Genomic DNA, 25,984 nt, shown 5'->3' with positions numbered 1-25,984 from the left:
ATCCCTCTGCACATGAAAACTTGATCAAAATAGGAAAGTAAATACAGGAAAAATCAGAGATTTGTAGCGTGTTCCATTTCCATTCGAAGGACTTCCACCGGTTTTCTTTCGTAAGGACTGGAAACTCTAAAAATGAATGGATTTCACGGTGATGAGACCTACATACAGAGATTTATAGCTTGTTCGCCGCAAAGATTCTGACAAAAAATGACCTTAAAAATCTCTGCTCGCACCCCACCTGGGGAGTAAAACGATTCGACCCTCATGGGTCTTTTATTGACATACAGAAAAACACTTGTGCAGTCATCTGATACCACGTGTTGTTGTTATCATTTTATTCAACATGAAGTTATTCTGCAATTGCCTAAGATCGAGTGGGCGCACAGGTATTATTGCATCAGAGGAAGAGAATACGCCTATAGCAGTAGAAGAAACAAATTCCGGAAACTAACATTGTTGTGTTTGACCCCATTGACGGATCTGCCAACATTGATACCTCTTTAACCACAGGATCCGTCTTCGGAATTTATGGGCCTGACCAACAATGCCTCGTAGACTTGGATGATGATTCAACGGTAACTTCTGCAGGATTTAAGTTCAATCATGCATCTTCTTCATATAGCACAATTGCCGCCTTCTTTCTAAGTTAAGATTTTGACAATGGCCAGCTACATGAGGCAAAGCAGAAGTGCATCGTTAGCGTCTGCCAGCCAGGGAGCAATTTGCTTGCAGCAGGATACTGCCTGTATTCAAGTTCAGTGGTCTTCACACTATCAGTTGGAAAGGGAGTTTTTGCATTCACACTGGACCCAGCATAAGGAGAATTTGTTTTGACGCATGAGGATATCAAGATACCAAATTCCGGCAAGATCTATTCTTCCAACGAAGGAAACTATTATGATCTATGGGATGACAACCTAAAGAAATACCTTGGCCACCTCAGGAAGCCTGGTCCTAACGGCAAACCATATTCTGGCCGTTACATAGGCTGTCTTGTCAGGGAAGTACATCGAATGCTGTTATATGGTGGGATTTACGGTAACCCTAAGAATAAGAACAGCAAGAATGGAAATTTAATAAGGCTTTTGTATGAATGTGCACCAATGAGCTATTTAGTTGAACAAGCTGGAGGGAAAGCAATAGACGGTTCCCAGAGAATACTTGACATCATGCCTGTGCAGGTAAGTCCCTTTTCAAATTCAAGAAAAATTAACGACCAATGGCTTCCTAAAATTCCTGAAACAATGCCATTTGTCAAATCTGATTAGGGATTGTCAGGTTTGACATGCTAGAAATGAAGGAACAAATGAATAATTTCTTCAAGACCATTATTGAACTACCAGACAAGAACAAAGTAGGAGGGGATGATTATATTTTGACGTAAACAGTAGGAAAAAACTAACAGTTGCTCTATTCTTCCCTTTTTTTATCTGGTGTTTCTGGCAGATTCATCAGCGAACTCCAATTTTTATTGGAAGCCCAGATGAAAATGATAAACTGGAGAAATACTTGTTTTCGGAGTTGGAAGCCTAGAAACCCAAAATTCCTTGTGTTCTACCACACATAACGTTCAACTTGAGGCTTTGGCAAGTTATGACATTCAAAATGGAGGGATGATATCCCCAAGAAGTGAAGATTAGAGATTAATTCCACAAAACAAGTCATCCAAAGACGGTACTGGCAAAAAATTTGTGCTTTCCTATAAATGTTGGAAGATTATCAAGGACGTGCTGTCTAACATGTAAAGCTGACAGTTAATTCTAGATCTATTCTGAATATTGAACAATTGTGGTGAGTGCTGCACTGGTACCAAGTCAGCCTAATTAATTGTCCATCTTATCCTATTCCAGTCTGGTTTTGGCACGCATATTTTCCCCATCCAAACTGCTCCTGTGACCCTTGGCTGCCATATCACAAGAAAACTATTAGCCATTCTGTGCCTTGTGACAAGAATGTGGGAAAAGACAAAAGCCACAACCCAGTTAAAGAAGTTACCAGGACTTAAAATCTTGATGGTTTTAGTTACAGATTTAACAGTTGTAACAGAATCCGGACCTGATAATCAAAAAGAAAGGGATGAAAACTGGTTCAGAACGATGAACTGAAGATGACAAGCATGATTACATACTGAACATTTCATTACCTGATAAAGTTGTGTCCTTTTCTGCAAGGATTTCTGTTACAGTAGAGGAAAGCTGGGTAATTACTTGATTAGCACCTACATTAACTTTTTGTGATTTCCCTGGTGACCTGCACCAATGTACATCAAGTAAACAATTAAGACATTTTGAAAGGATGGACTAATGATTCTGAGATGAAGCTAATCGGTACTAGATATGGTAGAAGAAAAGTTCTTTAAAGATAAACCAAAGAAGATCTTTGTCATTAGAAAGCCAAAAATCAAAACTAACCATGAAGTGGAGTCAGGAGAGGAATCACCGGCTGGCTCAGTAGAATAAATAGTTTCCTCATCAACAAGATCAAAATCAACTAATAGTTCAGAAAGGTTAATATTTTCCAAGGCATCTAAACTAGGCAAATCCAAATCAAGAATGTCCGCTTCGTTGACACATTCAGATGATGGAATGTCATTACAATCTGGTTTCTCTGAAGCAGTATGCTTGTCAGGAGCATCAAAGTCCAGCCTTCCCTTAACATGATCCCTCTTGATTGGCTTCTTTAAATTTGCCTTAACAGGTGAGGAAGTATAAATGTGTTGGTTACTTGAAATTGAATGGTATGATATTTGCTTGGTGGGGCTGACTCGAATTGTTTCCGACGATATCATCGTGCAATTAGTGGAGGTAATTTGTTGAGGAGTTACATCCTTACCGGAAGTTGTAATCGAACAAATTTCCAATGGGGAAGCAGATTTCTCAGCTTGAGGGAAGGATTCCAAGGGAGGTGTTTTAGGACCAGAAGAATTAGCTGTTGGGGATTGAGCAGCCTGGTTAAACAAACACTTGACGACATGTGAACTTTCAACAGCATTAGACCTTTCAACCTGTGATCCCCTTAACATATTGGGGCAAGGTAGGGATTGAGCCACAGGGTGTTTCGGAGAAATTACTTGATGATTATTTGCCATGCTTGGTTGTGAATGACCTTTAGCATCTGCAATACACACAGCTTGTCAATACTTATTTGTAGGATCAAACAAATAAATGCTTTTGGGAGCTCGACTTAAAAAAAAAAAAAAAAAGCTAAAACCTTTAGGCAGCAACTGTTTGTTGGTTGAACCTCTGCAAGACCTCTTGGCGGTAACAGTAGCATCCGAGACATCTTTTGAGCCTTTTCTTTTTATAACAGGGTGATTCCTAATATCACTAGAAATGCTTGGGGTGTCTTCACTTGTGACGGAGGGCTTGGATGTAGAGATCACTGCTGGGGATTTGTGTGCAGAATGGTAACCACCTGAGGAAGCAGATGATATTTGAGGTTACTAGCGAAGACACTTTTATTGGTTTCAGAAACATTATACTGACTCACTGACCCTCTATAAGAAATCATGAAAAGGTACTTGAAAGAGATCCAAATTAAGTTCCAAGCAATCAATAGATGAAACACTTCGAAATGCAATACTGTCTAGTAACACTTATTAGCATGGTTCTTGCAGTCTACATGGTGGCTTAAACTAGTAGTAAGGCATAAAAGTAGGGTAAAAGCCGAGGGTTGTTAGTTACCAGGTGGGGAGCCAAAAGGCGGCTGGTCAGTGTTGGGAGGTATAAACCTGGATGTGGGGAATGTAGGCGGAGGACGAGGAAGCGGAGGGACAGGGGTAAGGTCGTGAGGAGTGGCGTTAAAAGCATTCATAGCATCTTGGAGACCCTTGAGCAGATTATGAACCCGGACTTTCTCTAGCTCCATACGGAACCGTTCTTGCTCCAAGCTCACTTTCTGCTCTTTCAGACAGATGTACTCGTCCAACATTGCCCCCAAACTCAACAAACTCTTTGGAGCCTAAATGATAAACATTGACAATTAATTAATAGGGAGCACCAACAACAATAAACCCATTCCTGTAAAAATTAATTTCTTAGACAGAAAGAAGAGAAAAGGAAACAGAATCACCTCTTGGACGGAGGATTTGGAGATGAGGTTGGAGGCTTCGGAGCGAAAAGTTGAGCGGGTCTGAGCGTAGTTGTTGTCGGAGAGGTAGCGGTCCACGATGAATGCGATCTGAACTGCTGTTACCTTCCCTTTCCCAATCGTCATGTTTTCTGATTTTCTCGATCTATAACTACCACCGCCACTCGTATTACTATTGTTATTATTATTATGATTGCCTTGCTTCCCCATGATTTTTGCGTCTTCACCCTTCTCTTACGAGCTTAATTTGAAGAAAATCGGAGAGGGGAACCCCAACCCACCACCGGCGTGTGTAGTGGATCCAAGACCCAGTTGGAGGCTTGGAGAGAGAGATAAGACAGGAAGAGAGAGAGAGAGAGAGAGAGAGAGGTACGAAAGAGGGATGATGGTGAAGTGAAATCTGAGAGGGATGATGGTGCTGTAAGGAGTACGGAGTGAGTGCTAATGCTGAGGAAAACCGCGGGACAATTTGAATATTTCGCCCAAAGGAAAGGAAGTGCTACTTGAAAACATTTTTGTTGATGCTGAAGAGCGCGTCTATGTTTTGGCGGTCAATTATCGAGGCGGTAAAATGGAATTGGTTGTTGTCTGCGTTGGGCCTTCGTTTTGGGTTTTGGAAATTCGGAACTGTGGGCCTCAAGGCTCTGTTCTACAATTAGAACATCACACTTATTCTTGTCAGTCCAAATATCTGCACTTTAGCAACATACAAAGGCCAAGTCCACATGCTACATGATTCCTCCTTTCTAGACAGCCCACAACACATGGCAAAAGGGCTTCCCAAATCTGGACAGGTTCTAGCCTCACCCAAAACCACACAAACACCAAAATAGCAGAAACACAAACCATCTGTGCCACGAGATTGAATAGCAAGATAGTAGGGATGATAGAGCTGCAGCGAAGGCTTCTTACATGGAGTCCTTGCCCCCTCTTTCTTTCCCCGTCCACCCATTACTCCAAAGCCTTCAATAAGCTCCGAAGTCCCATTATTTCTTTCACGATCTCGGCGACTGTAGAGTCCGTGACTGAAAAGCAGCTAACGGCCAGGGAGAGAAGGCAACTGAGGAATGAGAGGAGAGAGAGCAAGGCCGCCTACAACTGGAGAGAAGAGGTGGAGGAGAGGCTCGTCAAGAAACCCAAGAAGCGCTACGCTTCTTGGACCGAAGAGCTCAATCTTGATAACCTCGCTTTGTTGGGTCCACAATGGTGGGTCGTCAGAGTCTCCAGAGTCTCGGGTCAAGACACTGCTGACCGCCTGGCCCGAGCCCTTGCCCGAAATTTTCCCGCCCTGGACTTCAAGGTTCTTTAATTTTTTGTTTAACGCTAGAGATTTGTTTGGTATATTTATCTAGAATTCGTTGGAAACGAGAAGCAAATCATCAGACCCTTTTTAACATTAAGATAGGCATATTCCAAACAAAGCTTTGGTTAGGAAATAGGCATAAATATGAAGCTTGAATGAGAGTCTGGGAACATTTCTTTTGATAAAGAAACATGATTAGAATATCCCGTTGACACATTCAATTCAGTCAGTTACTTCACCTTGTCAAGGAAGTGGAGAGAGATGTTTTGTGTCAAATGAAGAAGCGGAAAATAGAGAACTGCCTTTTGGCATTGTTTTTAGATTCATGGCACATATTTTAAGGTGTATTGAATCTGCTTTCCTCCTCCTCCTTGTCAGAGCACACCAAACTTCACTTCACTTCCATTCCTTAACCCTGTGAAGTTTTTCTTTTGTCAATTGAATTGGCTTCACTGAAGAAAGTCCTTTTTTTTTTCTGTACATCTACCTTGCTTGCATGATGAGGTTTGAGAAAGCGCCCCAGGGATTAACATGAAATGCAGAGTTTTTGCTATTCATTTCATTCATTTGTTGGCAACTTTTCTTGATTGTAGTTTAACTTTATTAATGTTCAGGAAATAATGTAATGCAGCGCAATTAGAAGCTTCTTTGACATTGTTTATGAAGTAGTTCAAAGCATTTATTCTTCTAACTTCTTGATGACTATTCACAGGTTTATGTTCCATCTGTTCAAAAAAAGAAGAAATTGAAGAACGGATCAATCTCAGTCAAACCAAAAGCCCTCTTCCCTGGGTGTGTGTTCTTGAGGTGTGTACTAAACAAGGATGTACATGACTTCATAAGAGAATGCGATGGTGTTGGAGGCTTTGTTGGATCCAAGGTCGGAAATACGTAAGCTTTTGCTACCATTCCTATCCTGCTGTTTTTTTCGCAAAATCCATGTCACTCTTAGATAACTTCAAAGATTCTTTTTCTTCATGTTTAGAATAGTGTAAGACTTCTGAGTCTCGTTCAAGTAGATTATATTTTTGTCTCTCCGAATGGGAAACAATCTGGCTAACTTAATTGCAAAGTGATACTGTAGCCGATCATAGTTTGGCTGGAAAACTGTGTCAGCATCCTCATAGATCCTGTAAATAAGCTATCTTTTTCTACAACATTTCCTTATGTCCAGATTTGATCTGTGACTCTCAGTTTGTTCCATCAAGATGGATCTCCAGAGGGTAAATATGGTAGTGTCAGCCAAATCTGCTTGAAGTGTAGTCTGTTTGCTCTGCATTCTCAGCCCTGAGATGAGCCAAGTGATATGATGCCTTAGTTTTCTCCACCACAATGGTGTACTGCTAGCCATCAGTTTTCTCTTACTTAATTCAAGAGCACATCCCATTTATTTCTGCTCTCTACTCCATTTTGAGTCAGTGGTATGATCTATTTGTATGCAGAAAGCGACAGATTAACAAACCAAGGCCAGTAGATGCTGAAGACATTGAAGCAATATACAAGCAAGCTAAGGAGGAACAGGATAAAGCAGATCAAGCTTTCTTGGAGGAACATGAAGGTCACAGAACATCAGATTTTGAGAAGCTAAATTTGGATGCCCTTCCAGCCTCACTAGATGACGTAGAATCTAATACCTCTGTGGAGGCTCAAGGTCGATCAAGAAAAACTACGAAGCCTCCTTTAGGTTTTCAATTAGGTGGAAACAGTGTTAAACTTCTTGTGCCAGGCTCAAAAGTTCAAGTTGTTTCTGGGGCGTTTGCAGGATTTTCAGGCATCCTTAAGAAGTTCAATAAGAAGAAAGCATTGGTATGTAAATTTCTGCCTCTCAAGTCTTGAGTACCTTATTTTATGAAGTATGCCTCGAACAAGGACATTGATTTGAACAATATACATTCTGGGAGGTTGGGTTTTTTCGTATCTTTTTTTTTTTACCTCATTCTACTTCATGGAACTTAGTTTTGGATATACAGGCGACTGTTAGCTTTACCTTGTTTGGCAAAGAAACTTTAGCTGACTTGGACGTCAAAGAGATTGTAGCTGAGAAAAATTGATTTCTGAAGCTGGGCATCAAATTTTAAGGTTGTATGTTTGCTAACAACAAACAATAATTGTTGTCCATTGGGTAGTAGCATACCACTCCCGCCTCCCATACTATACAGATGCATGGGCACATTGTGCCTAGCTCAATGTAATGCTTATGAAATATAATAGCAGATAGCACATATGTTCACTGTAAGCCAAATTGCTGTGACAAAGTCAATTTACACAATGTCTTTTTGACTTGAGTATTCCCGCCTGTACTTCATCTATTTGCATTAAGTAATGAGTTTCTGAATCAAGATCCATCTGAAAAATATTCTAAGCAATTCTTCTTTTACTTAACTTCTTCTGTTCTTTCTTTGTTACGCATTAAGCAAATTGAACGAAACTTCGACTTTCTGAGGTTGTGTGGATGATGAAAGAGGGCTTGATCTTTTCCATTTTCCTATTCTAAGTTCTATATGATATTGTTCCCTTCAATGATTTCCTTTATGCTATTTCGTTATTCGGTTATCTTGAGGTTGTGTGGATGATGAAACATATCAAGCTGCTGTTCTACAATCGCTTAGAGAAGTATATGAAAAACTTTGAGGTCTAATGGATAAGTCATCGGGATGATCATTGACTGATGTGCGCAATTGGTGATTCCATCTCATGTTTTCTTCATGCCTTAACCCAACACTTGCATTCAATGACCACGACAAGGCTTCTCCTTTGCAGCCACTAGACCAAGGCTCTAAACCTCGGCTAGTACACCTTTACCTGCATCATTAGGTTGGTGAATTAATTTGCTCCAGTTCGTGGAAAGTGGAACTCTATTTGCACGCTGTAGTAAAAGCTGGAGGTCGCTTCGCTGTGTTGACTGTACTATTTGGTATTTTAGACCTGAAGCATGAGGCTATGTTATGATGATTAGACATTGTTGATCTGGCTCTGGCCAACTTTTCTCTCAAAGAAAGGTGCAAATAGAGTTGTAAAAGAGAGAGTTGGACAAGTGTGTTCCTGGCGTTGTCATCTACATAAAGGAATGGAGAGCGTGGCAATATGGCAATAAATTACTAGGACCTTGTTCGTTAACTACTATCTTGGCGAAAAAAGAATTTGGTGGATGGAAATGCCTCCTCTACTAGGCAGTTGACGGAGACATTGCTTCTGTGGATCATGTGATTTGTCATAGTGCAATTGCAAACATTTAAACGCAATGGAATTTTAGGTAATCGAGAGGAGATCTTTTTCGACATCATCTCTGGAAGAAAGGCAACTCCTTGCAGTCCTGCTACATCTTTCCCTTTTGAAGAGGATGCAATTAAGAAACTTGGGGAAAAAAGGGTCACATGCATGCTTGTGTAGCTGTAGATTGATGCTTGATCTATCACTACCAACCCATGCCCACTCACAGATATGCCTTTAATCCTTGTTCTATCTACACTCTTGTCTAGCCTGGGGGACCCCAAAAAAAAAAAAAAGAAGCCAGTTTCGTTTGATGTCCTCCTTCGTGTCTTAACCACTACGACTGCTTCCATCGGGCGGGGATGGTACTGGTGGGGTTTTAGCGTGACAGCATTATAACAGTGATCGTACCATGACAATTCACAAATCAACGAGCACCACTACAAAGCTAGCAATCAACTTCGCCACGGCGCCCCACCCCCCTCCCCTTTCCCCTCTGGCCCAAAAAAAAGAAAAACAACTCCCTTTCAATTCCATAACTTTGATCTCTTCGTGCCAATTTCAGTTTCTTTCGTCCATTTCTGTCTCTGTTTGTCCACCCGCCCTCCATGCATGTTTGATGTGTAAAAATTTTGTATCCATTAGGTAAGTATTTCACCCCTAAGGCACGGGGGAGAGATTTTGCAAGCAGACAAGAAGGAATTGATTGATGCCTTTTTCTCGACAAATTGGATTTTTTTTTTTTTGGGGGGGTGAAGTGTACTAGCTCCGCTAGAGCGCATTTGGTCCATGGAATCAGCAAAGTACATATCGATTGTTGTTCACAAGAATCTTTGCCACGCCTCATCTGTCATTTGAAGTTGTGCCAAGTACGTTGATGATTGGGTTATCAAAATTCTCTCCGTATATATCAATTTTACATACTGATTTTACTCTGACCTCAGAGCAATTACTAGATATATTTAATAATTTTTTCCTAAACAATAAAAGAATCAAAATTCTCTATGTACACATCGTTGATTTGGAACAATTACTATAACTAGACATATTTAGTAATTGTTCCTTGACCAATAAAAGAGTTTCAAGTGAACATATACTAGTTGCACTAAGTAGGATTCTTATGTTATGTTTGGATTGCATTTTCCGTCATTTTTTATGGAAAAATTACTGTAGCGATTTGATATATGTGAGGGAAAAATGTGATAGGGAAATGTGATCACGGAAAACGACAATATTTTCGGACGGAAATAAGCAATCCAAACATTACTTTATGTCTAACCAAACATGAAGCTCTATTATATGTCTGTCTAATAGTTGTTTCGGGCCGAAAAAAACATTTTTTTTTATATATATATAACTGTGCGTTATCACTACTTATCTCTCCCTTAGCCCCTCCCTCTAAATAAAAAATTAGTAGTAGTAGTAGAAGAAGACAACCGCAACTCGTGGAAGGTTCGTTAAAGTACGTTGTAGTATGAGTGTCAGCGAGTCGTCTTCTTCCGAGGCATTGGTCCACTCTTTGCATGGCTGTCAAAACTGTGTCTGTGTGCATAAAGACGCGTGCTTTGTGTATCTATCCTTTGCATGCATTGCAAATCTGCAATGCACGAAAAGTTCCACTCTTGTAATTTTTAAGAGTTCAAATTGTGTTAAATTTGAGCTTGTTTAATTATCCAATCGAGCTCAAACGAACTTTCATCGAGTAAGTTGAATTTTGTACACGTGGGTTGTTCGAGTCAAATTTAAAAGTTTCGGTTGATTAATTTATGAACTAAACTTAGATGAGTTTTTACTTGATCAAATTTAATTCAATTATCGAGTAGATTGATTTATCTCATTCAGTCTTAACAAATAATAATGAAAAGTATACCTAATAAACTAAAGGTAAGCTTGTAAAGTGCACGCGCACAATTGTTTTTCTTTCATTTCCACGCCCAGAAAAAAAAAAAAAAGGTGTTGGCTCAGTGCACTACACAGCAAGGGTGCTTTGTCAATTAAACAACAGGGCTTGGTCTTTGGGTTGCATTTATCTGCGCCTCGCTTTGCAACTCGAAAAGAGTCTTTTTAGATGTTGGCCTCCACTCCACAGAATCTATTCTTCCTTTTCTGTCCCCAACACAGGATTGCTTTTCTCTTTTATTTTCCTCATTCCAGCATTTCAACACGGATACCCAACCGATCATGATTTTGTTTTCTCAAATCTCTTGCATATTGCAATCGTCATTTTACTTTAGTTTTGGATAGTGGATAATTTGTTATACCCTACCCACTTTTTGCAGTTGGAAAATCTTCTTAGTTGGTAAGAAAAACCTCAAGATTTAGATTTTTGCAATTGGCAGTCTTCACTGTAGAGAACAATAATGTATACATTAACACAATATTATATATAGATACTAAAATAACAAATATAGAACTAAGGCAGCAACGCGTTTGTTAAATAAAAAAAAAAAAAAAAAGCTGTGTTTGGATTGCCATTTTCTGTGAGAAAATTACGTCATTTTCCGTGATCACATTTTCCTATTACCTTTTTTCCTCACATATATCAAATCGCTACAGTAATTTTTCTATGAAAAATGCCGAAAAATGCAATCCAAACGGGGATGCAGCAACGCGTAAAATTACAAGAAGTTTTATTACTCATTACAGATTGTACTTCACAAGCAATTGCTTCCATCAAATTCGACTATAACACATCTCCAGCACTAACACTAACTGCACTCTGCAATCAGAGTAGTGATTGCAGAGAACCCATATTCGCCCCTGGATTGCAGCGGTCTTCTTACTACTCCACCAGTCCTGCTCAGTTTTTGACTCGTAAAATGAGACCAATCGTCCCTCACATATCGCTGATGTGAAAATTTAGTCCCTTAGAACGAAAATGATTAGTTTTAGTGCCTGACAAACAAAAAATGATCACTTTTGGTCCATTTTTACTTTTCCGAGTAGATTTTGACCGGAACTTACTGGACCCACATGATGTGCATAATTTTTAAAGGGTAAAAATGGCAAACCACCTAACTAGAAAATGTGAGGAGACTAATAGTGCAGAGCTTTAATTAAACATTCATTAAAAATTATATAACTAACCCACCATTACTAACAATTCATCTCAAACCAAAACAACCCTAATTGCAAACTCGCAGCAGCTGATTGAAATTCATCTGAAGGAAATTGCTGATTGAAATGCCAAATATGTTGGGTTCAGAGATAATGATGCAACAAACGCAGACAGACTTGGTGACCTTGGCGTGATCGACGGATGCAACTTCCACAATTTCTCCACCTTCCAGCTTTTGATGCATCCTGACTTTGATGGAGAATGGGTTCTTCTTGGCTTCAGTAATTGCACTTGTTGTAGATCATGACAGCACCATTGTCGGTCAGCATTGCAAGTGTTTGTAAAATGCCTAAATGAAATGTCTGAAGCCGTGGAGCACTGGGGAAAGCTCTGCATTTGCCTCTTAAGAGCCGAAGTCTCCGAAAACCCAAGAAACTCAAACACCAAAGAGAAGTCCTTAAAAATCATAAAAAGCTAGTTTCTTCTTTGCCCCAATCATCAACGACCATGAGCAGAATCTTGAGCCCCATCAAAAGCCTTGTTTAGACTTTAGACATCACACTTCTGTCACAAAATCTCACTGCCTTTGATCGAAAGAGTTTCTCAAAGACACATCCCATACAATCCATGCCTTCATCTCCTAAAACTTTTTCTCATCTCACCATTGTCCTGTTCAACAATCCTAGCTTGAAAGCGGCATAGTTTCTTCACGAAAGAAGGGAAAGAGTCCAATGGCGTGTCACTGTAACAAGAAAAAGATGGAAACTTTGACAAAGCATTTCAACCCCATCCCATTTTCACCCAAAAAAGTGCAGTCTTTAGATACTGCAATCCACCAAAGTTTGCTCTCAACTTTAGGCCTGTGGGATTTTTTCCATCTTGATTTTGACCAGGAACTCCAGACAGACTTGCTAGAATGTTTTGGGCGAGGAAGCACATTTTCATTTTTCATTTTTCTTTTTGCATTCATCTTTTATAGCACATTTGCTTGTTATTTTCTTGTCTTTAATCACGAATTTCCTTTGAAAGATTTTCAATCAACTAAGAGGAGTTTGCAATTATGGTTCATTTTGGGTTGAGATGAATTAGAGACTTTCAAGTAATGGTGGAATAGTTTTTGTGTATTTTGATGAATATTTAACTAAAGATGTGCACCATTAGTCCCTCAAATTTCAGATCAAGTTGATTTTTCATTTTTACCCTTTAAAAATTGGACACGTCATGTGGGCCCAGTAAGTTCCGGTCAAAATCTACTCGGAAAAGTGAAAATGGATTAAATGTGATCATTTTTTGTTTGTTAGGGACTAAAACTAATCATTTTCGTTCTAAGGGACTAAATTTTCACATCAGCGATATGTGAGGGACAGTTGGTGCAATTCTCCCAAACGTAAAGTATAGCTTTCCCAAATATTAATTATTACATTCTCTGCTACCTGCCCTCCAGGCTCCAGTAAAAGGTTTAGAAGCGAGCGTAAAAGATTCTTTCCATTTGACCCCCAAAGCTGAAAGCAAAAGGTGCAGATCAGGGACTACCTTTGCAAATTGAGAAAAAGACGAGGACATATTCCTAAAAAGATCCCACACTATTATATTCCCTTGTCAGCAACTACCACAGAAAGTGAACCCAACACAGGCTGCAGTGCAGAACCCAGGTGGTTAAACGTATTTAATTTTCCCAACCGTCAAGTCCAAGTCCATGTGCGACCCAGCACTCCTGCTTCCATCCCTTCTCAATTCCCCAAACTTTCAACTGGTTTTACCTTCATCTCCATATTTTTAATTCATGGGTTCACCGAATATTCCCCAGTAAATCCACAACAACGGACAAAGTGCAGCCTCCAATCTCAGGTCAAGAGAAATGACCTCCGTTTCAGCTTCCAGGTATTTGATAGCTATCGCTCTCCTCCTCCTGTATTTCGAAATTGTATATGCCGACTTCAACGTCTCCTTTGCTTCCGAAAAAGTTGATAAAGGTCCAAACTTTGAGTCTCTGTTTGCTTTTTATGGTGATGCTAAGTTTGTTAGCGGCCATGATAAGTCAGTACAGTTATCTGGTTCAGTTGCTCCTAGTGCTGGGACAGTCTTGTATAAAGAACCCATTAAGCTTTTTGAACGTAATTCAAGAAAGATGGTGTCTTTTGTTATGAACTTTGTCTTTTCCTTGTCAAGTGAAAATGGGGATGGTTTAGCTTTTGCGATGTCTCCTATGGGTAATCCAGTACATGTGTTTAACGGTGGCTCATCTGGAGTTTTGGCTGCCGGGAGCAAAGTAAAGTTCCTTGCTGTTGAATTTGAAACTTCAAGGAATAACAGGTACGGTGATGTCAATGGAAATAATGTTGGGGTTGGCTTAGCTAGTCTTATTTCTGTGAAAATTAGCAATTTTTCATCTGTTAATTCGAGTTTGAGCAGTGGGGAGAAACTGCAGAGTTGGATTGATTACGAGGCAAATTCAAAGAGATTAGAAGTGAGGTTGGCTAAATTAGGTGAAATAAAACCTCTAAACCCATTACTTTTCTACCCCGTTGACTTGTCAAGAATGTGGGACAAAGCTGAAGTGCTTTTTAGCTTAAGCTCAGCAAGTGGGAATTCGTCACATAAATGTAATTTGTATTCATGGAGCTTGAAGCTCAGGAGTATTCCAAATTGGATGCACTCGGAGCCGTTGGATCCTGCCGCATTTGTGGAGAGGAGAAAAGAGCCGAAGGTCCATGAGAAAAGTGATTGTGCCTTGAGAATCCTTGCAGCGCTGATGTTTGGCACTGGATGTGGAGCTTTGGGGGCATTGCTTGTGTTGTTTATATGGACTCTACTGGGCTATAAGCGTCCTGTGGTGCCAGAGGATTATGTAGTGCGACCTGTGGGGTTTGAGTACGCGAAACCCATCAGAGATGGTAAGAATCAACTAGGTGCTTGACTAGGTGAAATCAGTCGAGTTCTTATCAGTTTGTTTGTAAATCCTGCTAAATTTTTGTGCTGGTATCTGTAATATTATTGCATGGCTGTAATTTCATGATCAATCATCAAAATACAGCTTCACATTTAGTTGATGAAATTTGAGAGCTACTTCTGTATATGATCTATAAAATGGGTTAAGGCCTCGTAGACGTTAGATGATCCAGTGGTTACCCATCCCTGATTGCTAATCTTCGATAGTTTCAGAATCTTTAATGCTAATGATCTTGGTGCTTCGTTCTGAAAACTGACAGCTGAAGTCTTCCTTCCGTATGCATTCAAGGTTCAATTAGGGTCCGCTATGGTTTTTAATTGGAGAAATTGCCCTTCGACGAGAGAGAAAAAGAGGGGCAAGGACAATTCTAAGTGGAGGCCTTAATCCAGTTGTCATGGACTTGTTTCTTTCAATCGACTATAGTTTAACAAATTGCAGGGTCTTAATTTCTTTTGGGCACGTTGGACCTAATTTACTCTCTTTGGTTGAAATTGCATTGTTATGTTCGTTTTCGCTTCGCAACCTTCTCCTGCTTGTATTGCGCCTATATATTTTTCTTTAACTGTTACAAAATACTAGAAAGACGTTGGAGCACCTCACCATGTTGATGTTTACTAAGGGATGTTGGTGCAAATCGAAGGGACTTGTGTCTCTTAATCATAAGATATCGGGTTCGAAATCATGGGAATGGAAAAGATAATGTTGGGAGAATTTCTCCGGTAAAAGATCCAATCCAACTCGAACAGAATTAATTGTAAATCGTGAAACGGATGCGAATACCTATTGGTTATACAAAAAAAAAAAAAACCATATTCATGTTTAATGTACTAGAATTCATATCGGTGCTAAAAATGTACTTTTCACTATATAAAAAGAAAATCAAAATTTACTGATTTTTAACCGATCTAAGTAATGCGTCGTGAATTGATAACATAAGATACTTCTGCAATTTGTAAATTGGCTATATTTCATGTGGACAGACTAAAACCCAAATTTTTATAAAAAAAAAATTAAAAAGGTCTGCAAATGATAGAAGTACGAAAGAAACGAAACCCGTCAAGGATCAACCAATATATAAAATCATGTTAAGAGTGTTAAAATCATTTGACTTTCTTTTGTGTTTATTTTTTCATTGTCCCTTCTCTTTTTATCTTTTCGAAGCTCCTATACGAGAGTGGTACAAAAATTAAGACACACGGCAAATTTTCATAATTGCATTGACGAACTATGGCCAATAATGCAATTTATGGGCCTGAGTTCCAAATCGTGGCAAAAACAACTTCATGCATGTCTCCTCAATTTCAACCACAAGTTATTACTAAGAAATACTAGCAGCATTTCCTTTTTCGGTCAAGCAAGTTAGTGGTGTCTTGTGAGTATATTGAACTTTATCTTTTTGCCTCTAGGTAATTATTCACGTAATGTAACAATTTTTTTTAAGATAAAAATAAAATTCCGAGAAGGATCCCTCCCTCTGTGACTCTGTCCACGTCCAATTCCTATCCCCTTTCTTCTATTACCCCTATAAAATGTGTCTGGTTGGAGGCTCCAATACTCAATAATACGAAACTCTTCATTTTCACTGCCAAACAATTCATAATTCGTGGAGATGGGTCTGATTCTGGGAAAGATTACCGTGGAAACACCCAAATACGAGGTAATTCAATCCACAGCAGACTACGAAATCCGCAAATACTTCCCGTCTGTAATTGCAGAGGTGACCTACGACCCCACCCAATTCAAGGGCGACGAAGATGGTGGATTCATTCTCCTTGCTAACTATATAGGCGCGGTGGGCAATCCCCAGAACACCAAGCCAGAGAAGATCGCGATGACGGCTCCGGTGATCACAAAAGCTTCAGAAAAGATAGCCATGACCGCACCGGTTGTGACCAAGAACGGGGGAGAGGGGCAGAGTAAGTCGGTGACGATGCAATTTATATTGCCGGCCAAGTATGCAAAGGCGGAAGAAGCTCCGAAGCCGGTGGATGAGAGGGTGGTGATTAAGGAAGAAGGAGAGAGGAAGTTTGGGGTGGTGAGGTTCAGCGGGGCGGCAAGGGAGGACGTCGTAAAGAAGAAGGTGGAGAATTTGAACAGGTGTTTGGAGAGGGATGGATACAAGGTCACTGGGGAACATGAATTGGCCAGGTACAATCCGCCTTGGACCTTGCCCCCTTTGAGGACTAATGAAGTCATGGTTCCCGTCGAGTGATTCCTGCATGTTGTTGATTTTTCTGTCTTCAGTTTCAGACAAGCTCTCTGATAATCCCTCCTGATTCAGAAGGGAATAAACTAAAATAAAGAAAGAACTTGATCGGGGGGTCAAAAAAGGAAGCAGGCAAATTCATCTACTAGTACTAGTTTCCGTGGTGGTAGCATAACTGAAAAGTAATCTGGCTCTGTGTAGTACTTTCAGTGTGTTAAAGTACCACTGGTAGTAGTCTTTATTTTTTATGTTATAATGAGGATATCATCAAATTTCAAAATTATGTGAAGCTGTTGTATTAGCTGCATTTGCCTTTTTCTTGATCATCAGTTGTATGAAAAGCAGCAATGGAAATGGTGACTACATGCACAAAATCTAATGCCATCGGATCGGTTCCATGCCATGTCCATGCTACTATTATGTTTTGTATGGCGGTATTATAATTAGTTACTAAACTACTACAATACATGTCGTCAAGAATAAAAGGATTCTAATATACGTACAAGTTTCTTCGTTGAGAAAAGGGCTGGGACAGGAATTTTGCTCGATTAGAAGAAAGCTGCAAAATGACACGAGCTGCTATTTGCCATAAACTGGTAATGGCACAGAGCCAAGAAAGATAACCTGCTGTATACTTAAAATTCTTTATCTTGCAAGTTAACCTGTGTCCGTCAGTTTAACCTTACCCTAAAGAGGCCCGGAGTACGGTTCAGTCTACGGCTCCTTTTAATTTTTTTTTTTTTTTTTGGATATGACAGACCTATACTACACTATTCTATATTAGACCTACACTATACTATTCTATATTAGAGAGAGGGAGACCTGAACAGGTCAAAGGATAACCAAAAGAGATTGAATCATCACCGGATCAAATGGATGCACAACGCATCCGTATGTACATTTTAAGGTTTGCGCCTCCTTTAGGATTGTTTTTGGCGTTATTTAAATTACAAGAATGATAATTGGATTATACGTGTTCACAAAAATCACACCTCAACATTCATAGAAATGGATAAAGTACCATTAAAATTTCAATGTAAACAAATTAGGCAAATTTTTCTTTAAATTGAGGCGTGCTTTTTCCAATCTTGACCTAACATTCGTCGATTCTTTCACTCTGTAAAAATGCAAAAAATAGCTATGCCGAATTGAACTGGTATATCATTTGACAAAAAAATTTTGAATTGGTATATGCTTCATTGCTATTTCAAAGATCAACTCCAGCTTGATTTGCTATATTATGCGATTTTTTGTATTGCAGTAAAGACCAAAAAAGATAACCAAAAAATATATATATATATATATATATATATATTACTCCATGAAACGAAATGTAAAGGTAAATTAGTCTTTTCATATGATATGAGAACACCACCAGGATGGTCAACTTGGCCCGTTAAATAGTTCATTCTGAACCGGTTCGGTGGATGATGACCAAGCAGAAGTAGCGCCAGAATTGAAACAACAAACCCCTTTAAAATAGTTAGCCCTTTTTCCCTTTTTTTTTTTTTTGTTGGGTAAGATAGTTAGGAAAATTTGTAGAATCGCAAATGGATAAACCCTAAACTGCAAGTCCGAACCATGGCAACCCTTCCATTTCGTACACCATCTTTTCTCCCAAACTCTCATTCATTTGCCTCAAACTCACTAGCCCATTTCCAAATTTCTACCATTTGGCTGGTCCCCATTCCTGAAGCTAGAACTTTTCACAAACTCTTGCCACCCAAATCATCTTCAGATGACGATCCAACCACCGCAGAACCGCCAAAGCCTTCCCGCCGAGGCCGCAAAAAAGCTCGGTCCACCACCACCACTTCGTCTTCCGCAACCTCGACGACAAAAAGACCCAGAGGACCTCGGAAAAGCCAACCACAGAACACCCAAAATGATGTACCTGTAACCGATAAACAGGAGGAGCTTGATTACTATGATGATGGTATTGATTTCCCGTACGAGTACCCGCCTCTAATCTGCTGTTTTGGGGCAGCCCAGAAGGAGTTTGTGCCCACCATAAGAGTGGCACCGGAGCAAATGCACCCGGATATCTATTCTCAATGGAAAATGCTGCAGTGGAACCCTCCAGAGTTTGTTAGGTCTCCTGGCGGACCGCCTTCCAATGTGGCTGTTTCTCACGCCAGGCTTGGTGGGAGGGCTGCTTTTATGGGGAAGGTTGGGGATGATGAATTTGGAAGAGAGATGGTGTTGCTTATGAATACTGAGAAGGTGCAGACGAGGGCAGTGAAATTCGACAGCAATGTGAGGACTGCCTGTGCCTATATGAAAATTAAGCACGATAATGATGGCAAAATGAGGATGGAAAAGGTGAAAGAATCTGCAGAGGATTCGTTACTAAGCTCCGAACTGAATCTTGCCGTGCTCAAAGAGGTAAAAGAATAATTTAAACAACCAAAAAAAAAAGAGGATGTTAGGATGTTTTTCTCCTATATACAACATAGCAATGAAGGAATTTTTTACTTTATTAATTGTCGATTTATGGTTTACTAGTTACTTAATCAATTATGTTCTTCATTAGTTGATTAGGCGCTGTCCCAGTACAGGATGCTTCAACCCCCGTTGCCTTATTTTTACTTTATCTTGGCTTTGCTGGATTAAGAATGTTAGTTATCTTATTGCATTGTTGCCTTTAAACAAAGGTCTGTTGTCTTGCACAGAGGAAAATGGATGTACTTATGTACATTTGGCTATTAGATTGGAGATTCTATGAAACAGAGGACAATCTCTGCCCTACCCAGATAGTTTTTCTAATTTAAAGTAACCATTATATCCTCGTGCAGATCAAGTTTTAGAATGGGCAATTCTGGGATAAATCTAATTATGTACATACTCTTACGAATTCTGCTAACAGATTATGTGATAGAGAGGTCAACTTGGAGTGGCTAGTGAAATCTGCACGCAGGGATAAGATCCATTAGTGAGTTGATTTTGAACTATTTCTGTCCGTGCTCTTATCGTTACCACTGATTTAGAGAAGGTTCTTCTTTCTCTTCTGACTGCTGTATTCTTGATCCCAGACGATTTGTCTTGAAGTAGTCAAACTTTGGGCACTGGGAATACACTTTTAATACTGAATTTGTTTATTATGGTTAGAAAGTGTTTATGAATTATGAGGTGAATTTGATTGAAACAATTAATGAACTAGAACAAAGTTTTAAGAGAAAAAAAAGTTTAGTGACTAATATTGATGCGAGTTTTTCTTCTTGTTTTTTTTTCAGGCTAGAATGTTCCATTTTAATTCTGAAGTCTTAACTTGTCCTTCCATGCATTCTGCTCTTTTTAGAGCAATTTCATGGTCTAAAAAGTTCGGTGCATTGGTTTTTTTCGACCCAAATTTCCCATTGCCACTATGGGAGTCACGTGATATGACCAAGGAAGTGCTCAAGAAAGCCTGGGAACAAGCAGATATCATTGAGGTCTCAAAGCAAGAGCTCGAGTTTCTTTTAGATGAAGAACATTATGAGAGGAGAAGAAATTATACGCCTCAGTACTATGCTGAGAATTTTGAACAAACAAGTAAACTGCGAGATTATTATCATTATACTCGCGAAGAAATCTCTCCATTATGGCATGATGGGTTGAAGCTTTTGTTTGTCACAGACGGAACACTTCGGATACATTACTATGCTCCTTCTTTTGATGGGGTTGTGGTTGGCACAGAAGATGTGCTAATAACACCATTCACTTGTGATAGAACAGGTTCTGGTGATGCTGTTGTGGCTGCAATTATGAGAAAGCTAACAACTGTATCCGAGATGTTTGAAAATCAGGATATTTTGGAGAGGCAGCTTCGTTTTGCTATTGCTGCTGGTATAATATCACAGTGGACTATAGGAGCTGTACGCGGTTTTCCCACAGAAAGTGCTACTCAGAATCTGAAAGAGCAGGTTTATGTGCCATCAATGTGGTAAAATCGGCAGTAGTCATGTCAACGAGCAAAATACTCTAGTTTCTTTCTATTAGATCTTGCTGTAATCTGGAGTTAGAAACACCAAGTCTTCGGTCTGTGAGAGTCCACTAGTTAGATTTATTGTTTCTATCGGACCACTTTGTCCAACACCTAGATTTTTAAAGGACCATTGAAATGATGCCGTGGTTCTTTCTTTTGGTAATTGACTCAAGTATCAAATGACATTGTGGGCGAAGTTTATACAAATACATGGATCTCACTTGTTGGTCCATTGATGTGATCCTAAAGCAGAATTTGTTCCTATTGCAATTCTGGTATCGACTGCTAAACCAAGCTTCTGGTCCAGAAGTGATAAGACTGGTGTTAGGATTTTCCTTATACTATTAGACATTTAACAACGACCATCTTCTTTGCCTGCAATAATTCTTTACGCTTCATCATCAAATCTCCCCGTTGTTGCAGTTCTTAGGGTATGTGGGTGTATAATTTGCTTTTCCGTTCATTCCTCCCTCTGTTATTGTTGTATATTGCAATTTTCTGGTATTGACTGCAGAACCCCAAGTTTTGGTCCAAAACTGATGGACTTGCATTAGTTATAATCCGTTTCTTATGGATTCTCGGGTTATATTTCTTGGAGTCGGAGGATGATGAGTTTTCTGTAGCAGATTTTCTTTATTGTGACCAGGAACGTATTTATGACAGTAAACGTGTAACTAAAAAATTGAGTTGACAAGGCCAAAACAAGGACAAAATCAATAAATGAAAGAATATCTGTACTCCGTATTTTACAGTGCCTCTCATAATGGGATCCAAAAAAAAAAAAAGGAATTTCTCCCTCTACCGTATCCTCCAAAATTGAATCATGAAGGGCCCGAATCGCATTGCTGCTACTTCTTGCACAGCCCACCACTCTCTGTTTTATATCTTATGCTCTACGATTGAAATTATTATTTACACTCAAAAACAACTATGAGCCCTATCTCTGTGATGCTATTCTTGAACTAGTAATAAATTTTCGGTGATGATGTTGGCTTCTTTCTTGTTCTCGAGATACATTACAAATACATCCAGGAAACGGATTAGCATAAAAGTTCTCCTCTAATCTTGGTGATTCTCCCGCCTGTCTAATATATGGTGCTCCAAGCCTGTTCTCATGTAAACTCTTGACTTCCGAGGCAAACTGTTCCCATGATAACGTGCCCACATCCAACATATCCATTAGCCTAACTAAATTGAATCTGAAAAGAAGCAGAATGCTGAGATGATTTAGTAACGCCCAAAAAAAAAACAAAAAGGCGCTGAACGTGAGGTGCAAAATAGCCAGCAGTATTGACAAACCTGTCAGGATTTATCGTCTTTCGAAACCCATCAAACCTTCTATGGCCCTGTACAGCCTTTGCCATGTTCCCATCGTATGTGTAAACAAAGACGTCACTTTGAAGAGCTATAACGTAATCCAGAGCAGCAAGACGATTCTGATAGTGTTTTAGTTCCTCCAACTCTTCCTCTGTTGCAAGAGTGGAGTGCGAGAAAACGTTTGTGTACTCTGCCCGGAATGCATCCATACTATTATTCCCATAGATTTCTCCTGCAACTATGTATATTCTTGTGGTTGATGGATAACCCATGGCCTTGAGAAAGAGACCCGCCTCCCTCGGAGACATTGGGCAGCCTCCTTGGAGTCGCTTTTCTTCGCCGTCTATCTCTTTCTCTTTCCAGTGCTTCACATTGTACCTCATGCGCCGAAGCTCCTCAACCTCCTCTCTACTCAAATTGTGGCTGCAACCGGTGAATGCAAGCATGTCTTTCTCGTACCTGCGCTCCACATTATTCCTCTTGGTAACTAACTAAAAAGCCGAAATTTTTTGGGAAGCTTAAGTTATCACACACAGATTTGTGAAAATACTTGCCTCAGATGAAGCGCAATAAATGGTTCGCCATCACTTCTAATTCTATCAACCAATTTTCTCCCAAGCTCCTCAATCTCTTTTGTGTATCTGAGAGCCACGTAATTTGCCCGACACCGAAGCCTCTGAATGGAAGGCGCAAGGCCGTTGTTGGCAAGACGTGAATCCGTGTGGGTGAATTTGATTACCTTGTGTTTCTTTAGCAAGGAAAGAATGTCTCCTCTGTAGTAACTAGGCTGCAAAACAATTTTTTTTTTTCTTTTAAGAAATCTGGACCAGAACTTGCAGAGATTTCAATAATGATTGTTGGTTCCCTACCTTGGACCAAGAAACAGGTGCCTTAGGAAGGGGCTTAACTGATGATGCCAAATGAGGTGGCAAAGAATCTACTATCTCAATATCGTCTCTTAATGTGCCAATGAAATGCTTCCAATCAAAAATATCTTTAAAATCACTGCAAGAAAAGAACAGGAAAATGTTCAATAAAGCAAAGAAATGTACCGGGCTCAAACAAAAATTGCTTGTGATGAAAAACGTTATATGTATCTTTAAATATATACCTGGGATCTGTCCAGAATGACTTGTGATCAAGAGAAGGAAGAACCAAAGTAGCATTCATAATTTTTGCTATTGCAACCATGTCACATATCTGCGTTTACATCAAATATTCATCATTTTTGCATAAGCTAAAATTAACATTGAGAACACATTAAGATCGAATGACTATCGACTCACTCCTGTTCGCATTTGATTTAGCCCTCCATTAGCATGAGCTAGAATATAGCCATTTGTTTCCGATCCCGTCCCTGAAAGATTTAGTAATAACTTATAAATTGCTGTTTTGCAGGGCACATGCTATCAAAATATAAAGCCGGACTTTACTTATTCGATTCCTCGGCCGACCAATGCATTGATAGTAGTTATCACTGTTTGGCTTCATCCATATTTCCGGAACCTGTTACAGAAAATTCAACTCGCAATTATATTGAATGATAATTCAATCTACAATTACAAGTTTTACAACATCCAACTGAGAAAAGTAAACTAACCTGCTAGCCTTAGCATCATCCAATGACAAAAAGAAAAAAAAAAAGAAGTTTACGGGTTGCTACTACTGGCTACAAGATTCAGTTTGCTATTACTAACGAATCCTACAAATTTGAATAGGTCAGACTCCATACTGCAGCATTCCAACTCCCCAAAAAAAAAAATTTTAGAAAAGGAAAAATGAGTAGAGCCCCATAAAAGGAAAAGAAAAGAATTATGAATTACGGCTCTGAGATATAGTAGTAATTCATAATAATCCCGTTCCGTTTAATTGGCTGGTCCACTGAAGGAAAAGAAAATTTACGGCCAAGCAAAGTAGTAAACTCTCAAGTATCAGCCGTTAGAAGGGAATAAATGGCGACAACGGTAAAACTAATGATTAGAGAAGCAGCCGTACAAGAAATCATGGTCAAAGGCAACTAAGCCAGGATTCAACGTTTACGCGCTCAATGGGTTGCCGCCAAATCAGCTGTACCCATTTACAATTTACAATTCTTTTCTTTGGTCATGGGTCAAAATTGTTAACGAGAGAGAGGAAGAGGAGGCACCCCACCAACCCAATGGAAGCCGAGTAGAAGGCTGCTACGGAAACTAAACACCTACAATCCTATTTCGCAACAACTACAGTGATTCAGAGACTTTTGAGGAATTTCCGATGGATTTTGATCGAAATGTGCCAAAAAGACAAAAAAAAAGAGCTGAATCTTCAAACTGACTGACAAATGCTATTTGGAAAGAGATAGTTGCGTAAGCAGTGCAAGAGACGGATAAACCTGGAATTTGACGCATCATTTAGTACAACATTTGACATGGGACTTACAGGGTATTCAACCATTTGCCTTTTATGGAGAAGTCCGGCAGATAAGGCCACCGCCGATTCTGTTATAACATGCTGATCACGAGCTAAGCTGGTCTTCATATTCTGAATAATCGGAAAATCATCCTTTCTCTTCTTGGATTGGTCATGTAGACTAGCATCCAATACAGAATACTTCAAAAATATAGATGCCACCACCAAAACCATAAGCAAACTGATAAGCGTACGCGCAAAATTCTTTTTGGATCCCAGAGAATGCGACAAGTTATGGAAAATCACGAAAAAATTCGCGACCCTTTTACGTAACAAATGGTGGTAGTGTAGATGTTGATGAAGGTTGTGGGCAGGAGAACCATTGTTATAATTACAATATTCCTCGTCGCCTGCACAACCAACCTGAAGACGGTCGAAAGAAGTCTGTGTATGGACCAATAATCTGTCGGAATCGCTCATCATCGAGTCCGGAACGCGCCGGCGATGGGTGGGTATGGGACTTCCGCTCCCAGAATTGGTGGTGGTTATGGCGCTTGCGTTTGGCATTCCTTGGGAAAATTTGAATTGAAGCCAGAACAAAGTCGTCGAAGAAAAGGAATAACAAAGAGAAGTGGAAAATCGAGAGGAAGGGAGAGATAGAAGTTAGTAGAATTTACGTGCACTGCTTTGTTCTTTGAGGTGGCAATTGGACAGATGGGACAAGAGGGTCGTCTGGTTTGTGCTGTTTCCCTTCTTTCTCTCCTGTAACGTTGTACAGAACGAAAAGCAGGGAGAGGAGGGGGCTACGCTTTCACGACGACGGAGAGAGCCAAGGAAAAATAGCTGACATGTGAGAGTTACATGGAATTTGAAATTCTAACGCGATTAGAATTTTGGTGATGTGAGAAAAGAAGAGCTCTCCTCCATGCATCTTACTTGAGATCATCATATCATATAGGCAGCGGAACTTTACCTGAAATTGCACTCGAACTTTGCCATTCAAGGACAATAATTTCATAAAAATGTGGACTTGGGTATGGTGGTGTCTGTAATATTGAAGGACCCAAATTTATTAGCCTTTATTGTGCAAAATCTGGCCAAACAATTTTATCAATTTTGAACGAGAGAGCTCGCTCGTTCAAAATTGATAAGCGCACTTACAATCAATTAACGCGGAAGGAACTGGGTAACGCTTTCACTCTGCGTGCATTAGTGCAATTAGCTTCATGTACTAATTTTGAAAATTAATATTCACACCCTATCAATTTTTCTTCTGCTTAAATCATTTATTTTTATTTTTATTTTTATGTAAAAGGAGTGGCAATTACAAATGTTATAATTCTCTCCAACGTTCGTAGTTGAGAATAGAGATTAATTAGGGAAAATTAAACAATAAAGAAATACCAGGCATAAAAGCGTATGACATGAAGAGAAAAAAAAAAGCTAGGCAACAACGCATATAAAAATCGGTGTAGTACTGCAGAATTCGATATTTTGTT

The 25,984-nt window shown here is 39.6% G+C and overlaps 7 protein-coding genes across 7 annotated transcripts; 5 read left to right on the top strand and 2 right to left on the bottom strand.

Annotated features, from left to right (window-relative positions):
* Positions 1-217: 217 nt before the first annotated feature.
* LOC113775816 (fructose-1,6-bisphosphatase, chloroplastic-like) lies at positions 218-1,548 on the top strand. The gene is made up of 2 exons (XM_027320834.1): positions 218-1,181; positions 1,447-1,548. Exons 1-2 carry the CDS (start codon positions 1,014-1,016, stop codon positions 1,531-1,533), a joined length of 255 nt encoding a protein of 84 aa, XP_027176635.1. The 5' UTR covers positions 218-1,013; the 3' UTR covers positions 1,534-1,548.
* Positions 1,549-1,815: 267 nt separating this feature from the next.
* On the bottom strand, positions 1,816-4,359 carry LOC113775814. The gene is made up of 7 exons (XM_027320833.1): positions 4,072-4,359; positions 3,684-3,960; positions 3,211-3,414; positions 2,412-3,114; positions 2,144-2,250; positions 1,996-2,055; positions 1,816-1,903 (listed from the first exon to the last, which is right to left on the bottom strand). The coding sequence occupies exons 1-7, from the start codon at positions 4,297-4,299 to the stop codon at positions 1,842-1,844; spliced, it is 1,641 nt and encodes a 546-aa protein (XP_027176634.1). The 5' UTR covers positions 4,300-4,359; the 3' UTR covers positions 1,816-1,841.
* Positions 4,360-4,916: 557 nt separating this feature from the next.
* On the top strand, positions 4,917-7,731 carry LOC113774816. Its single transcript, XM_027319442.1, has 4 exons — positions 4,917-5,389; positions 6,105-6,283; positions 6,835-7,198; positions 7,363-7,731. Exons 1-4 carry the CDS (start codon positions 4,973-4,975, stop codon positions 7,441-7,443), a joined length of 1,041 nt encoding a protein of 346 aa, XP_027175243.1. The 5' UTR covers positions 4,917-4,972; the 3' UTR covers positions 7,444-7,731.
* A 5,544-nt stretch (positions 7,732-13,275) lies between these two features.
* LOC113776263 (L-type lectin-domain containing receptor kinase VIII.2-like) lies at positions 13,276-14,837 on the top strand. Its single transcript, XM_027321380.1, has one exon. The coding sequence runs from the start codon at positions 13,519-13,521 to the stop codon at positions 14,575-14,577; it is 1,059 nt and encodes a 352-aa protein (XP_027177181.1). The 5' UTR covers positions 13,276-13,518; the 3' UTR covers positions 14,578-14,837.
* A 1,259-nt stretch (positions 14,838-16,096) lies between these two features.
* LOC113776469 (heme-binding-like protein At3g10130, chloroplastic) lies at positions 16,097-17,214 on the top strand. Its single transcript, XM_027321643.1, has one exon. It carries the CDS (start codon positions 16,220-16,222, stop codon positions 16,820-16,822), a length of 603 nt encoding a protein of 200 aa, XP_027177444.1. The 5' UTR covers positions 16,097-16,219; the 3' UTR covers positions 16,823-17,214.
* Positions 17,215-18,284: 1,070 nt separating this feature from the next.
* On the top strand, positions 18,285-21,042 carry LOC113775106 (fructokinase-like 1, chloroplastic). The gene is made up of 2 exons (XM_027319846.1): positions 18,285-19,201; positions 20,050-21,042. The coding sequence occupies exons 1-2, from the start codon at positions 18,398-18,400 to the stop codon at positions 20,740-20,742; spliced, it is 1,497 nt and encodes a 498-aa protein (XP_027175647.1). The 5' UTR covers positions 18,285-18,397; the 3' UTR covers positions 20,743-21,042.
* Positions 21,043-21,569: 527 nt separating this feature from the next.
* Positions 21,570-25,052, bottom strand: LOC113772874 (O-fucosyltransferase 19-like). The gene is made up of 8 exons (XM_027317369.1): positions 24,516-25,052; positions 23,531-23,603; positions 23,384-23,454; positions 23,209-23,297; positions 22,967-23,102; positions 22,652-22,884; positions 22,080-22,556; positions 21,570-21,979 (listed from the first exon to the last, which is right to left on the bottom strand). The coding sequence occupies exons 1-8, from the start codon at positions 25,050-25,052 to the stop codon at positions 21,718-21,720; spliced, it is 1,878 nt and encodes a 625-aa protein (XP_027173170.1). The 3' UTR covers positions 21,570-21,717.
* Between the last annotated feature and the right edge of the window lie 932 nt (positions 25,053-25,984).

The sequence above is a fragment of the Coffea eugenioides genome, chromosome 6 (genome assembly GCF_003713205.1).
Source record: "Coffea eugenioides isolate CCC68of chromosome 6, Ceug_1.0, whole genome shotgun sequence".
NCBI classification, from domain to species: Eukaryota; Viridiplantae; Streptophyta; class Magnoliopsida; order Gentianales; family Rubiaceae; genus Coffea; species Coffea eugenioides.
Note: the sequence above shows the minus strand (reverse complement) of the source record. Positions and strands in the feature narration are given on the sequence as shown.